At 47.5% G+C, this 15,806-nt stretch overlaps 1 protein-coding gene across 1 annotated transcript in view; it reads left to right on the forward strand.

The window, feature by feature from the left end:
• The window catches only part of MERTK (MER proto-oncogene, tyrosine kinase), a 115,048-nt gene that overhangs the window by 20,838 nt on the left and 78,404 nt on the right, over window positions 1-15,806 (forward strand). Inside the window, exons 2-3 of the mRNA XM_022599070.2 lie at window positions 3,291-3,711; window positions 14,139-14,239. Of these exons, the coding sequence (XP_022454778.2) occupies window positions 3,291-3,711; window positions 14,139-14,239 (522 nt within the window). The remainder of the gene's footprint in view (window positions 1-3,290; window positions 3,712-14,138; window positions 14,240-15,806) is intronic.

The following is a 15,806-nucleotide window of genomic DNA, read 5'->3' on the forward strand; positions in this document are numbered from 1 at the left end:
TGGAGGTGCTGTTATATAAATATCTGTTGGCAATTCAATCATACTACCAGCTTCTGGCAAATGAAATTGTGGAGATCAGTTACCTTTTAAACCATCCATAGTGATTACGGGGTTTGACTGCTCCCCAGTTTCAGTGATGTCATCTGACTGGATGGCTTTGCCATTAGTTCGTTCAGTGAGCAGCTCATAGTAAACTAACGCTTATACCCCAAACTATAACCAGAGGTTATCTTGCACGGTTGGGATTACAAAACAGGTTTCCATTTTATACTTTCTGTGCTCCCATAAATATTTGAACTTTTTACAACAGACTTGTGTTACCTTTATAATTAGAAATGCTCAATTTTTTTTTAAATATTTATTTATTTGGCTGCGTCAGGTCTCAGTTGCGGCGTGCGGGAACTTTCATTGTGGTGCGTGGGCTCTTCCCTGCAGCGTGCGGGGCTTCTCTCTAGTTGTGGCAGGTGGGCTCCAGAGCGTGCGGGCTCAGTAGTTGCGGCACGTGGGCTCTCTAGTTGTGGCTCACGGGCTCCAGAGAGCACAGGCTTAGTGGCCCCACCGCATGTGGGATCTTAGTTCCCCAACTGGGGGTTGAACCTGTGTCCCCTGCATTGGAAGGCAGAGTCTTAACCACTGGAGCACCAGGGAAGTCCCAGGAATGTTCAGTGTTTTTAAGGAAATTAAACAAACCAAAGGAAGCATCATTTGTTTCTCCCACTCTACTTTTTTGCCTTATATTTAACACACAAGAAAAAAAAAAGTTATTTGGGCAAAACCCCTGACTCCCCACCTCAAGAAATAGGAAAGACTGCAGGTAAGTTTGCCTCCAAGAGGCAGAGGCGAACTTAAGTGCTTTGAAGCCTGTAGAAAAAGAGTGTTCTGAGGAGGGTCTACAGGCATAAGATAAATAGCTAGAGCAGCCATTACTGCAGAGGGATCCCCAAATCAGACAAGATGGGGAGCATCCATTACTGCAGAAGGGACCCCCCAAATCAGAGAAGATGGGCTTCACCTCTTCCTACCATCCCTGTACATAAAGTTTGCCTGGCGTGGGGACGACAGGAGAGGCAGGGGCCCCTCTCTGCAGAATCACCCTGACCTCCACTCCTTGGAATAAATCACCACTCCCGTCACAGCACACTAATCTCTCTGGACGACTGAGCTCAAGGCCAGCCAGCAGCCGGCCCACAAAGCCCTCCCCCAGAGCCGGCAGAGAACCCCTGCACTCCCAGAGCCCCCGAGACCTCAGCCTCAAGGACAAGCAATGAGCTCTCGCTGGTTTCTTATAGTGAAACCTCTTGTCCTCCAACCTGGCGTTCACGCCCGGACGCAGTTCCCAAATGCAGCAACTGTGAGAGTTGACCTGGTCGGGGAGAGAGAGCTGGATGGAGAGGACTCCCTGGCAGGAGCCCTGGCCCTCCATTCAGGGATAAGTGTGGTCCAGAGTGACCTGCAGGGAGGAAGCCAGAGGTATAAATTCTCAGATCCCCGCTTTTGCTCCCAAATCTGCTTGTACCTCCATTCACCCAATGAGTACTTAACTGAATCCTTATACTCAAAAATTTTTTTTAAGATTTTTTTTTTCTTTGATGTGGACCATTTCTCAAGTCTTTATTGAATTTGTTACAATATTGCTTCTGTTTTATGTTTTGGTTTTTTGGCCGCGAGGCATGTGGGATCTTAGTTTCCCAACCGGGAATCGAAACTGCAGCCCCTGGAAGGAGAAGTCTTAACCACTGGACCTCCAGGGAAGTCCCTATACTAAAAATTACTTGTTGTTTATCAAGTGTAACTGGGTGTCTTTTGTTCTTGTTTGCTAAGTCTGCACCCCCTGCACACACGCACTCAGGAGCGCAGGAGGGTATGACGTCCTGAGCATGGCAGGAGGCATGAGGCGCCTCTGTGTACCCCCCATCACTCACCCACAAGGTGCCAGCCTGTGTCTCTCCTCCCTGCCTGTCTCACCACCCGTGGTCAATGTATTTGAATAAATTACAACTAGTATAGAATGTACGTTCCAAAAATGCCATTAAAACTAAAAGTACGGGCTTCCCTGGTGGCACAGTGGTTGAGAGTCCGCCTGCCAATGCAGCGGATACGGGTTCGTGCCCCGGTCCAGGAAGATCCCACATGCTGAGGAGCGGCTGGGCCCGTGAGCCATGGCCGCTGAGCCTGCGCGTCCGGAGGCTGTGCTCCGCAACGGGAGAGACCACAACAGTGAGAGGCCCGCGTACCACACACACACAAAAAACTAAAAGTACAACTGATGTGAGCCTATATTTTTAGAAATTCTTGTGGGTCAGATGAAATCAAAATATTTCCAGGTCTCTTCCTGCAGGAAAGCATTTTGCTGGAAGCTCCAAGTCATTCTATAGCTGGTGACATAAGCACATGTTGATTTTTTTTCCCCCATGCTTAGGGTGGGTCATGCTGAGGCACAAGAATTGTAAACTCGCCCCTTTGTGACCAGTAGCAGCCTTTGCAAGACTGTTGGCCAAGCATAGTCTTGTGACTGAGCAGACAGTAGGAAGGTGATCTCAGGCGCCATCACCTGCCTGCCATGCTGGTGAGATGGGTATGAGGGATTTGGAATGAGTCACGAATTGCAAAAACTGGGTGAGGGTCTTCCCTGGCGGGCCAGTGGTTAAGACTCCGTGCTTCCGATGCAAGGGGCACGGGCTCGATCCCTGGTTGGGGAGCTAAGATCCCACATGCCACGCAGCACGGTGGCCAAAAAAAAAAAATGGGTGAAGTGGTCAAAAGATACAAACTTCCAGTTATAAAATAGGTGAGTCCTGGCGATGTAATGGAGTTAATGCTGACTGTAGTTAATAGTACGGTATCATATATTTGAAAGTTGCTAAGAGGGTAGATCTTAAAAGTTCTCATCACAAGAAAAAGAAGTGTCTCACTAGGTGTGGTGATGGATATTAAGTAGACTTATTGCAGCGATCATTTGGCAAAATATACAAGTATGGCATCACTGCTTTGTAACCTGAAACAAATATGTTATATATATATATCAATTATGTCTCAATTTAAAAAAAGAAAAAATTTTGACGGGGGCATTATATTTCTTACGTATTCTTTAGAAAGAAGGAAGTAAGCGAATGAATGAACTTGTGAAAGAGAGTATTCACACTATTCGTGTGTGTTAAATAAATTCCGCTCATGCTTTCTGAGGACATTTAGGATGCCCGTCACTCTCTCATCATGGCCTGTTAAGTTGGGGACCTACTTGGAAAACTCCATTATTTAAAAGGCTAAAAATCCAATCTTCTGTTTTGCAGCTGTCACTGAGGTGAGCGAAGAAACCAAGCCCAACCCGCTGTTCCCCGAATCTTTCCCGGAAAGCCTGCAGACTGACCACACACCATTTTCCTTTCCTCACACCAGTGGGTTCCAGCCCACCTCCACGTTTCCACCCATCCAGCCTGGAAGACCGCACACCAGAAATGCAGCCCTTCCCGGAGTGACCTCCGCCAGGTCCACGTCCCTACTGCCTCTTGCGTTTAATCACACAGTTGGCCACATAATACTTTCTGAACACAAAGATGTCAAGTTTAACTGCTCGATCAACATACCTAATATATACCAGGACAGTGCAACTATTTCTTGGTGGAAAGATGGGAAGGAATTGCTGGGGGCCCATCATGCAATTACTCAATTTTATCCAGATGATGAAGTTACAGCAATCATCGCTTCCTTCAGGTAAGTGTTCTTTCTTCCTTTCTTTTAAAATGTTGTTGTGGGGCTTCCCTGGTGGCGCAGTGGTTGGGAGTCCGCCTGCCGATGCAGGGGACGCGGGTTCGTGCCCTGGTCCGGGAGGATCCCCCGTGCCGCAGAGCAGCTGGGCCCGTGGGCCGTGGCCGCTGGGCCTGCGCGTCCGGGGCCTGTGCTCCGCAGCGGGAGAGGCCACAGCGGTGAGAGGCCCACGTACAGCAAAAAAAAAAAAAAAAAAAAAAGTTGTTGTGCTTTTGCTGATTCAAAAGCAAAAGGCTTGTAAAGAAATAACAGCCTTCTGTTTTCTGTGTTAGGGACCCACTGGTCCAGTTAGAGTGTAGATTAATAGCTGATCGTATTGCTGATTTCTTTTCTACTGGCTTTTGGCCCTACTGGAACTCTTGGTGATCAAATGCTCTTCCCAGCTGGCCTGTAAGTCCTGTCAAGGCCTGCTGGACTCAGGAGCTCTCCCAGCGAGGGAGAGCAGTGTTCCTACCCGGCAGGAGGAGACATCTGACTCACCAGGTGGGCGTGGAACTTGTGAAACAAGGCAGCCCTCCACCCCTTTCGTTTGCCCTATCTCCTCTCCCTTCTCCCTCTCCCAGCACCCCCTGCGGCTGCAGATGTTGCCCTCCTGTTGGGGTAGGAAGGAGGCGGAAAGTGTGAAGTCCGGGGAATTGAGACAGATCTTCGGCCACGTGGCTCACCATCTCAGCATTCCACTTTGTGTTGGCAGGGGCAGGCCCGATGAGTTGGAGGGGGTGACAAGGATAAGCCAGGCCAGGACATAAATGTGGAATAATCCATCGTCCCAAGGATTGAGTCCTCATACCACAGATACTGGAGACAGACAGCTGCTTCTCTTCTCACCGTCCCTTTTCATTCTCTACTCTTTCCTCTTAGCCAGGAGGGGTTTTGTTTGTTTGTGTTTACACCAGGACTTCCTGGCATGTACAGTTTTAGAATTAGGTGGACTGTGGTCACTAAAGTTTCAAAATGAATTCGGAGCCCGGCAGTGTTGACTCAGGAGGCTTTTCTCTGGGATTCCTCCACTCCGAGTGGAGCCCTCTTTGATCTGCTGTGTTTTCACTTTCTCCAACCTGATGTTTGGGCCTCTTCCAGACTGTGTCATGTCTTCTGGTGAATCATTGTGTGTTTCCTTTTCAGAAAACCACCTCGGAGTTACCATAGACCTGATGACTCCAGTTAGAGTTTAGCGTGTCAACACATCCATAAGATGACCCCCTTTTTAGCATTTTCCAAGTTATCTTGGTCATCATCAAGGAAAGAAAACAATTTCCGCATTTCCCGTTGGTCGATTTAACCTCTGGCTGGGTCTCTCGGGCTGCCATTCTCCGCCAGCGTCAAGACTCGGGTGTCTTGCCCATGACTATATTTTTTTCTCCATCAACTACAAAACACAGATGTTTTTCCATTATATAGACACAACTTCTGATGGGAGAACTAAAATCACCATTTCATAATGAATGAGGTTTAAAGGCTCATAGAAACAAAAAGCTGGCCCGTTCGTCTCACCCGGGGTCATTTAGGAGGAAAGCACAGCCTTGCTCTCTGGGCTGCGAGTCCCCAGTGGGCGTCCTGCCACCAGCCCCCATGAGACCGTGGGTGAGCCGCTGCATCTTCCCTGGTCTTCTTGCCAAGGAGATGGGTTTGGACCGCCTGACTGGCAGCTCTAGGTGTGCTCTAAGGGGCCATTAGATATTCAAAAGACTTGGAGAGTTTTTAAACTTAGACAGTGTCATATTCTGAACTGATGTTTTTAGAGTTCAGAAGGTGACTGGGTGATATTTTGAGAACTTTAGAGAAAAATGTATTCGGCTGAACTCTCATAAACTCATTTGGAAGAGAAAAAAATCTTACGTGACCTCCCAACTAAGCAAATTTCATGATCAGAATTCTTGCAAAGGATGGACACTCAGCTGAACTGAGTGATATCTGGAACAGCAGTAAGTCCACCATTAGAATATTCTTCAACTTGATTAAAGTAATGTACAGGCAGCACTGTAGCTGTGGGTGATTCAGTGAAGTAAATTATAGTGACTTGATCAAGATTATCAATATTTGTGTAATTTCTTCCCAAGAGAGGAGGATGTTGGAGACCCTAATTTGATGTCTTTTATATGAGGACCCTGAGGTCCTTAAGAGTAGGGTGTCTTGCCCAGGATCACTAGGTAGTAAGCTGGTCATCCTTAACCAGGGAGCCTGATATGCACACCTGCAGTATCCTCTCTTCTCAAATCTTCACGGGCCCTAAGGAAATCCACTCTGGGTCCCAGAAACAGTGAAGAGTTAAACACTAGTTCTAGGTTTTCAATAGATGCCATTTTATCAGGAATTCGTTAGCCTGCAACTTTGCTGGAGTTGCCACTAACAGGACCGGCATGGACCACGTTTATTTAAGGGAATGTGCAAAAGATAGATGTCCGTATATAGGCAGGGGTCAGAGGAACTATAAAGAAAAACAAAGTATTTTAAGTTAGATCACGGAACCATTTTTCTATAAGGTGTTAGTATAATAAAAAAGGACAGAATGGACATGAATTTTGAAATGATTAGGTCTCCGGATCGGGGAGTCCACAGTTTGCACCTGCACTTGTGCTTTAAATACGAAGCAGCTGTGAGTCGCTGAAGCCTGGCAGGATTGTGGATGCTGCATTTAACTCTCTTAGCCTGATATTGGTTCATGTTTTCTCTTTCATATCATGCAGACCCTTGGCTTTTGCCCACCCCACACTTAAACTCCCAAACTCCTCACTCTAAAAATTAGGATTAGTCACGCTTCTGGTCTTTGATCCTAAAACAAAACCTGTCCTGGTCGAAGGTGTAGTTTAAGAGGCGTGCAGATTTAAAGCACTGGAACGTTCATCTGTTATTCCTTCCACTCTCTCTCACAGTGGCCATCATAGTGCTTTCCTTTCCAAAGGAAGGAAAGAATGGGATAAGTAGTTTACACTAAGGAAAGCTTGAACATTCACTGGTGACATCATTTTGGACACAAGGAATAGAGATTTTGTTTTCAAATCACAACACAGGCAACTGCCCACTAGTTATAAAATCAGCCAGCCTTGCCCTGAACGTCTGGGCATTGAGACACGAAGGACAGACCTGGTCCCTGTCCTCCTGCTTGTGAACAGAATGGAGGGGAAGGGAGACTCAAATGTCAAGTGCAGAAGCGCTAAGGTGGTGTTGAGGTGTTTAAGGTAGTGTTGCCATCAGATTTTAGATTTGGCCTTTAGGGGAGGAGGGCCCTGCATCAGGACCAAGGGAAGGACACTTCTGCTGCTCAGGGGTGACCACATCTTGTAGTCAACCCTCAGTTTATTGAAACTAGGTGTGGGAGGGTGGGAATGATAGGAGGAGCTCACAGGCATTTCAGCATGAGTCCCATGTACCCTGGAAAGCCTAAAGGAGATTTGTTTTGGCATCATGCGTGAGAGTATCCCCAGAAAATTTCTGAAACTACTTGGTCTTAGCTCCTATATATGTGCATTTTTAAGTTACTTTAGTAGTTACATATGTATTTTGTTTTCATAGTTATATGTATTTTGTTAAATACTTGGAAGATACCAAACAAGTACAGAGAAGGAAACTATGGCCCACAACCCCAAGAAAACTTTTCCAAGCATATAGAACTCTAAGATGCTTGAAATCAAATTAGTATTTTATTACACAGATGTATGTCTTATTTCATGCACTTATCATTGTATGATGAACATTTACCTATATTGCTAAAAGTCTTCAAAATATTTTAATATTTATATTTAATTATTATTTAATATTTTAATGCTACTGTAACTTGCTATTGTAAAACAGATTCATTTATAGAGAGTGCAAATGAAATTATAAAGGGAAAACCTCAAAAATTATTTTCAAAATGCCAAGGTTGGCGGCATACACAAGGGAAGAAGTAACTGATGTGGGACTTCAAATCCAGATGCCCTCTTGAGCTGGGTCTATCCTGTGCTAATAGTTCGCGTTTCACTTAGATGTCTATTATTATTGATAGAGTCGAGTCATCTTTCATTAATGGTTGTAGGAAGCATTCAGTGTCTGCTAGTAGGTTGGAGTATTCTTAACTGATAGCTTGGTGATGAATACTGAAAATCCACACCACCCTCCCTACTTACCCCCCACCACCCCTTGCATGGTACATCACTTGAAAGCAGTTGCTAGACTGTGGGACTTAGGTCACCAGGCTGAGCATCCCCTTGACACTCCAACCAGTATCCCGCCCCATCTACACCTGCTATCAGCTCGTCCAGCCCCAGGACCCTCCTTAGCCAAGAGCTTCCCCTGAAGTCTCTAGAGGAGGGTGTAATTTGTGGGACATAGCTCTAAAATCTGGTATGGGGTGTAGAAAGCTCTCTCACTTAGGTGGAAACACTCCCTCATCAGGAAGGCACCAGCCTTGAGATCAGAATACTTGGGGAGACTCACCCTCAAGCAAAAATAAAAGCTGATGTTCCTGTAAACTGACAGGCCCTGCACATTTAGTTATTGGGTGATTTATGGAGAAGGGAAAGTATTTGATGTTTGTTTTCTTTGTAGTCTAGGTATTCCCAGTACTCTTTAAATTCTGGCATCCTTCCCAGTAGCTAAAGCTAGAAGGATTTTACTTTCTTCCTACATTTTCTTGGTAAACATGTTAAGTAGGTAGTTTGGGTCCCTGCGGGCTCCTGGCGCCTGAGACGCTTGTGTTGGCGGCGCCCCCGCAGGCGCTGCGTGCCGAGACCCTTGCCACAGGCGGGGCGGGGTGCGGGTGTGCATCTGCCTGGTGCCATTGCTGGCTGTTCTTTACCCCAAAATGGAATCGTGCATGAGAAATCAGCCAAACATCTAGAAAGTAAGAACCTAATTTGTTGAGCCAAACAACATCAGCTGGAAAAGTTATTTTTAGCCATTGATCCCTGAGACTTTTGGACTTGCTTTATATTCAGACTTCCTTTCAGCTCAGGTTTTGTCCAAGATCCTGAACTCGGGTGATCCATGGAATCCTGTCAGCGCCGTTTGAACGATGGCAGAGGGTAAAACAGGATGCTTATCAGTGGGTCGTCTATGTATTTCTTTTAAAAGTTTTTTTTCCACTTTTCATGGCTTTTTTTTTTTATTGTGGTAACATACACATAACATAAAACTTACCATTTTAGGGCTTCCCTGGTGGCGCAGTGGTTGAGAGTCCGCCTGCCGGGGCGGGGGACACAGGTTCGTGCCCTGTACCAGGAAGATCCCACATGCCGCGGAGCGGCTGGGCCCGTGAGCCATGGCCGCTGAGCCTGTGCGTCCGGAGCCTGTGCCCCGCAACGGGAGAGGCCACAACAGTGAGAGGCCCGCGTACCACACACACACACACAAACTTACCATTTTAACCCTTTTTGAATATCCAAGTTAGTGGCCTTGAGTACACTCACGCCTTTATGCCACTGTCACCACCATCCATCTCCAGAGCTCTTTCATCATCTCAAACTGAAACTCCATACCCGTGAAACACTAACTCCCCGCTCCCCTTCCCCTCCAGCCCTCGGTAACCTCTATTCCACATTCTTTACCTGTGAATTTGACTACTCCAGACATTCATTCAATATTGGTCCTTTTTTATATGTCTTCTAAGAAGGCCTGAGAGCTTAGGTACTCCTTGCGAGCCATTTCTGAGCAGGCCAGCCTAGTTGTAATAGGTCTGAGGGCCAGAGAGGTGCTGTGTGTCCTTGTAGGATGCCCTGGGGCTACGTCAGCTGAGGGGATGCTGGTGTGATGGGCTTTTGCAGCTGCTGTCCCACCGCCATGGCTCTCTCCAGGTGGTTCCTGTCTAGACACTGTGGCAGAATCTGTGGTTCCTTTGGTCTTCCCCTGTTCAGATGTTTGACCAAAAGCTGATGGAATTCTTATACTTTTTTTTTTAAGTGCCTGCACACGGTAAAGTAGTCTAACTGTCCAAAAGTTATCTCTTGCATTCCAGCCCCCTTGCTCTTTCCCAGTGGGGAGCTGAGGTGACCCATTTATTGGGTAGCTTTCCAGAGATATTCAGTCCATGAGTCGTGTGTGTGTGTATGTGTACGTGTGGTGTGTGTGCATGCCTGTGCCAGGCCCCAGCATGGTGTGTTAATCTAATAGGGTACTACTCATAGCTGTGGTTAAATCAGTACCCAGAGTTCACAGTTTTTGTGGCTATGGAAATGCTATTTTCAGCCAAATCATGTAGTCAACTGTAATTACATCGTACTTGTTATAGAGCTTTTTGATTTTCCTGAACTTAATAGTTTCCTTGCCTGTTGGTTCACTGAATTGTCTAAGTTTCAATCGCTCATTCTCCCCCCACGTTTTAAAGGAAAATAATGCATCTCCTCTCAAAATGACCAGATTCTCAGGACTGGTGTTTTTCCTTGGAGGTGCCAGTCCTGGAGCTGTCCCTTTTCCTCCAGCCCAGACACGTTGCCCTCCAGGTCTGGGGTCTGTGGCTGAGTCAACTTTGCTTTCATTTTTGGGAGCCTTGTTCCTGCTGACTTCCAGCGTCTGTTCCCTGGAGCCCAGCTCCCCCTCTTCCTGGCTTTACCCCGTCACCTTGGCATGGAGCCCAGCCTCTGCTCACTTGCTGGGCCGTCACGTGTCTGAAAATGCCATGTTTTTCCTACCTCCACCTTGAGGTAGTTTGGCCAGATACAGAATTTTAAAGGAAAATAATTTCCTGCTGTCATCTTGAAATCATTGCTCCGTTTCCTTTTCGCTCTCAGAGTTGTTCTTGAGAAGCATGACACGTTTCTGATTCACTCGTAAATTACCTGCTTTTCTTTTCTCTGGAAGCTTCTGGGGGGGTCTCCACTTTGTCTTAGAGGTGTGGCATTGCCTGGTGAAGCCCCTTGGTGGGTCTTGTCTCTCTTGCTGTGCTGTCCACCTAGGTGTCAGGTTAGGAAAGACCCGTATCGCCAGTTCTGGACATTTTCCTGAATGATGCCTCCCTCCTCCCCTTTCTGTGTTCTTTCTGGAACTCCTTACTCAGTCATCGTCCGAATGCCTGGGTTGCTATTCTGAGCTCAGAGCCTTTCCCACTGTTTCTGTGGGGGAGAGGGAGGAGATTGGGGACGAGTCACCCATCTCCAGTCCCACCTCCCCACACTGCCATCATCTTGGGAGCCTTTACGTGATGTCTAGAAAGCAACAAGAGAATTATTTGTGAAAAACGTTTCCTGTGCTATAGGTAAGATGGATCTGGACTTGCTAATTAATGCAGACATGTTGTCCTTTTCACCCAGTGACGCTAGATCCTGCCTGACGCGAATGAGTAAAGACCAAGTTTTGATCACGTTCCCTTTGCATTCTCGTGCTTTACTCCTAGTCTGAATTTTCCTTGCTGGTTAGTTGAAGGTACTCCTGGACTTTTTTGTGTGGTCTGATTTCTGCTGCTGAAGGTTATTTGTGCCTGCTGGTTTCTTGGGTTCCCGGAGTGCTGAGCATCCCTGGGCTGGGTGTGGTCCCCCTGGGGATGTGCCCTGCCTCCCTCTCTGGCCTTCACTTCCTCTCCGGTCCCTGGCTCACTAAGTCACGCAGCAAGCCTGCTACGGCACTGGGGTCCCAGGCCGTGAGCCAGAGCCCAGTCTTCCGAGGGCGTAGGTGTCCTCAGCCTGTCAGATCTCATTGTCTGCTGCAGCCAGCCCCTCCCGGAGTCTTGCCTCAAGAAAATGTTGCTTCTTGTAAAGTGATGAGTAGAAAGGATCCTCTCTTCAGTAGCCGTAACCTTGGTTTCCCTTGGAACTGCTAAGACTAGACAGGTCAGCCGTGGAGAATCTGCAGGAGCTGCTGAAAGCCACATCGTACCATCCAGCCTCTAGGTGTTACCCACGATGGGCAGCGCATCGTCCTAGACGCCTGCTCCCCTCCCGCTTTCTTCAGCCCCTTCCTGTCACCTTGATATCCTGGCAGATTCTAGGGGAAGCGTCAGCTAGCCCGTTATTTGGAGATATTTGTCCTGTGAGGCCTCTTTCCGCCTTCTCCTGGTGACCTCTAAGCATTGTGACATTCAGCTCCTGCCCTAAAGCATGGAGAGATCGGCCTTTCCTTGACCCCTGCATCCTCCCCAAGTCCAACAGTCATTCATCAGGTGCATTCCAGAATTATATCACTCCTACATAGGAATGAGGGGAGAGGGGAAGACAGAGTATTCCCAGTCAATGGGGGCACTGCTTAGATTGGCACATCAGGAAATGCAGGGGACAGGGGACAGTCACACCACTGGATCCTGAGACTGTTAAGGAGGTGATGCTAACCCAAGCAGCTCTGGCCCTCGTAGTTCTGACTCATGCCGTTCTTTTTTTTTTTTGCGGTGCGCGGGCCTCTCACTGTTGTGGCGTCTCCCGTTGCGGAGCACAGGCTCCAGACGCGCAGGCTCAGCGGCCATGGCTCACGGGCCCAGCCGCTCCGCGGCATGTGGGATCTTCCCGGACCGGGGCACGAACCCGTGTCCCCTGCATCGGCAGGCGGACTCTCAACCACTGCGCCACCAGGGAAGCCCCCTGATGCCGTTCTTGATGTGTACCTTCATTACTCTGTTTATCATAGGCTAATAGGGGTCTGCAGAATGATGGTGTTGGGAGAAGCGGTATTTACAGTGTCCAGTGTTTGTTCTGAAAACCGTGGCTTCTAGCGGCCGGGGACCCTTCACTGCCGCCTGTCAGCTCCTGGTGGTGACTGTGCTGTGTTAATAACCCTGGCAGCTGCCCCTTCTGACCTTGCCAGCTTCCTGGTCTCTTTTAAGCCTTAAGCCGTAGCCCTTGACAGGTTGAGGACAGATTTTATTTTGCTTTGGGATAAACTAGTTATATCGGGGAACAAGCTGCTAGGAAGGCAGGTGGACCCCTCCACGTTTTTCTTCTTTTTTCTTTTTCCTTCATTCACAGTCTTCTTGGTTGTGTGTGATGGGCAGAGAAGAAGTCAGTGCTTGGGGCTAATAAAGGCATCCTCTGTAGGAGAGCATCTGAGAGCATTTCAAAGTGTGCCTCATTGTCTCACCCCTTCCCACCCCGGCTAAGAGCGGGTTTCACGTCTGTGGTGTAACTCCGTTTGTAAACACATTGGGAAATTGGCAAGCAGGACTCTGAACCTCTTAGAGCCAAGGCTGCCTGTTTATATAAGATACCTTATGTTCATCCTGTAATAAGAGGGAAACGAAAGGAAGGCAATTGATAATTAAATAATATGAATGTGAATATGTAAATGCTGGGTGTGACCACACCAGGAGAGATTATAATAAAGTCCACAGTGACTTGCACCCAGGCACATGGCAGCTGCAGACGGAGCAGTGCTGTCGGTGATCCATCTTCCAGACGATGACCGAGTCACAGCCAAGTTCCAAACAGGACAAAGGGATACTGGCCCTTCATTTTCATGGTCCTGGGAAATGACATGGATATTAACACCAGGCAAAATACTTTGTGTGTGTGTACAGTGAGATTAGCTTCTAGTCTCAGAAGGTCATTTGGGGGCTTCCCTGGTGGCGCTGTGGTTGAGAGTCCGCCTGCCGATGCAGGGGACACGGGTGCGTGCCCCGGTCTGGGAAGATCCCACATGCCGCGGAGCGGCTGGGCCCGTGAGCCATGGCCGCTGAGCCTGCGCGTCCGGAGCCTGTGCTCCGCAACGGGAGAGGCCACAACAGTGAGAGGCCCGCGTACCAAAAAAAAAAAAAAAAAAAAAGGTCATTTGGGATGTGGAAAAGTCGCCCCTGGCCCCTGAAAACAATGTCGCCCCTAGTTATTTGTGACCATCCAAAACAACTCCACAAATTTGCAAAATGTCTGGAGGGGTGGTACTCTGATATAGAGAACCCTGGTACAGAGCCTACCATGGAAATCCAGACAAGTGACAATATATGTGTTAGACCGGATTCTTCAGAGAAACAGAACCAGTAGAGGACACACACACACAAAGAGAGGGAGAGAAATTTATTTTAAGGATTGGCTAATGTAATTGTGGGTGCTGCCAACTCTGAAATCTGTGGGGTGTCAGTGGGAGGCCCAGGGAAGAGTTGATGTTGCAGCCTTGAGGCCCAAAGGCAGTTTGGAGGCAGGATTTCCTGTTCCTCGGAAGACCTCAGTCTATGCTCATAAGGCATTTAACTGACTACACGAGGCCCACCCAAGCGATGGAGGGTCATCTGCTTTACTTTGAGTCGACTGGTCGGAATATTCATCACACCTGAAAAACACCTTCACAGAAAAGTATCTTTACATCTAGAGTAACGTTTGACCAAGGATCTGGGTACTGTGACCTAGCCGTGTTGAGACACACGTGACACACATTAGCCATGTTAATCATCACCGCGAAGGACAAAGAAGTTGAAGAATGTTCCATTCCTATAGTAGGAACTCTAAAGGTCGTCACGATAAATATCTTTGTGTTTCTCCCGGAAGCATAACCAGTGTGCAGCGTTCAGACAATGGGTCGTATATCTGTAAGATGAAAATAAACAACGACGAGATCGTGTCTGACCCCATCTACGTCGAGGTGCAAGGTGAGTCCAGAGGCCACAGGGTGTCCAGTTGCCACAGGGCGGTTTGTTGTAGAGCCTGCGTTAATCGCTTCGTGTATAATGCTCCAGAGTTTGGCATGCCCATTTGTTTGTTTGTTTTTTAATTGTTTTTATTGAGGTATAGTTGATTTACAACGTTGTGTTAGTTTCAGGTATACGGCAAAGTGATTCAGTTTATTATATGTGTGTGTATATATATATATATATATGTATATATATATATATATATATTCTTTTTCAGATTCTTTTCCCGTATAGGCTATTACAAAATATTGAGGATAGTTCCCCAAGCTATACAGTAGGTCCCTGTTGTTTATCTATTTTATATATAGTAGCATATATATGTTACTCTCAAATTCCTAATTTATTCCATTTGTAGCTCTGTATGCAAACCTTGCAAATCCATAAGCACTGAAATTTTACAAGGCCATCTTCTTTGCAGACTTTAGGTACTTACGAAATTCACTTAATTCTTAGAGATTTAGCTCTATCCTACGCACTATGGCTGAGATAAAAAGAGATTGTGGACCTCCTTGTCCTAAGGTTATTTACAACTTAAAACAACGGAAGTCTTTTTATGTCAAGAAACAAAATGCAATCTGTTATCCAGTTCTCAGTGCTGGCGCCAGATGCCACTCACCTGGTCAAGTGCCAATATGTTTATTATTCAGTATCTTTTACGGTCTTGCTTATGCAGACGGTGAAATCAGGGAGAGTGAGCCGTCTTCTTGATTGGGCCTGCAGCTCGGCCTGGGATTCCTTTTTAGGCCCTAGGATTTGTCAGACGCGTGATTCAGTGCAGTTCGACGCCATGACATGAGATGGGCTTGGTGGGGGAGCTGGAGCAACAGGCAAGGAGAAGGCAGCCTCTGCCCTCAAGGAAGTTGGAGTCTCGTGGGGAACGTGAGCTGATGCACAGGTGAGCCAGGCCAGGTGGGCCCGAGTCCTGCATATCTCGGGGTTTGCACGCCCGGTTCGGCCATGGCAGGGCCTGTCAAGAGAGGCTTTGAGGAGGAAGCATCTTCATTATCACCCCAAGTGGCCACTCCCCACTGTCCTAGGGGCTGCCCTCCAGGGTCTCTGCATCCCTGCTCGCTGAGGTGCAGAGCCTTCAGAACAACTTTTCTGCTTTCTCCCGACCCTCCTCATCAAAGGCTTTAGAGCAGGCGATTAGCTTGTCAAGGAACTTCAACGAGAAGCATCTCCCACAAAAAGGCTGCTGTGCTACCCTTTCTTTTGTAGACCTGAACTTGATACCCTCTAATGCTGCAGGAGGCCTGAGGGAGGGGCCCCTCAGAGGAGTCTCTTTTGGAGCTTTGCTCTGAGCCCATCCCAGGCTGCACAGCCAGTGCCACGGGGATCTGTCCACATCAGCCAGAGGGGAGGGTTGCTACATTTGCTGCTAATCTGGGAAAACTATTCAGAGGACATTTCACTTGTAAAATCCCAGAAAAAAATGCCCAGGGCAGGAATGAGTTAGGTGCAAATGGAGTTTTGCAAAACTTTGGAACATGAAAAAAGAATCCCATTTTACCACTCCCACATCAGT

This window comes from Delphinapterus leucas, chromosome 13, assembly GCF_059928025.1.
Source record: "Delphinapterus leucas isolate spDelLeu-1000000601 "Yukka" chromosome 13, BTC_Dleu_Yukka2, whole genome shotgun sequence".
Classification (NCBI taxonomy): Eukaryota; Metazoa; Chordata; class Mammalia; order Artiodactyla; family Monodontidae; genus Delphinapterus; species Delphinapterus leucas.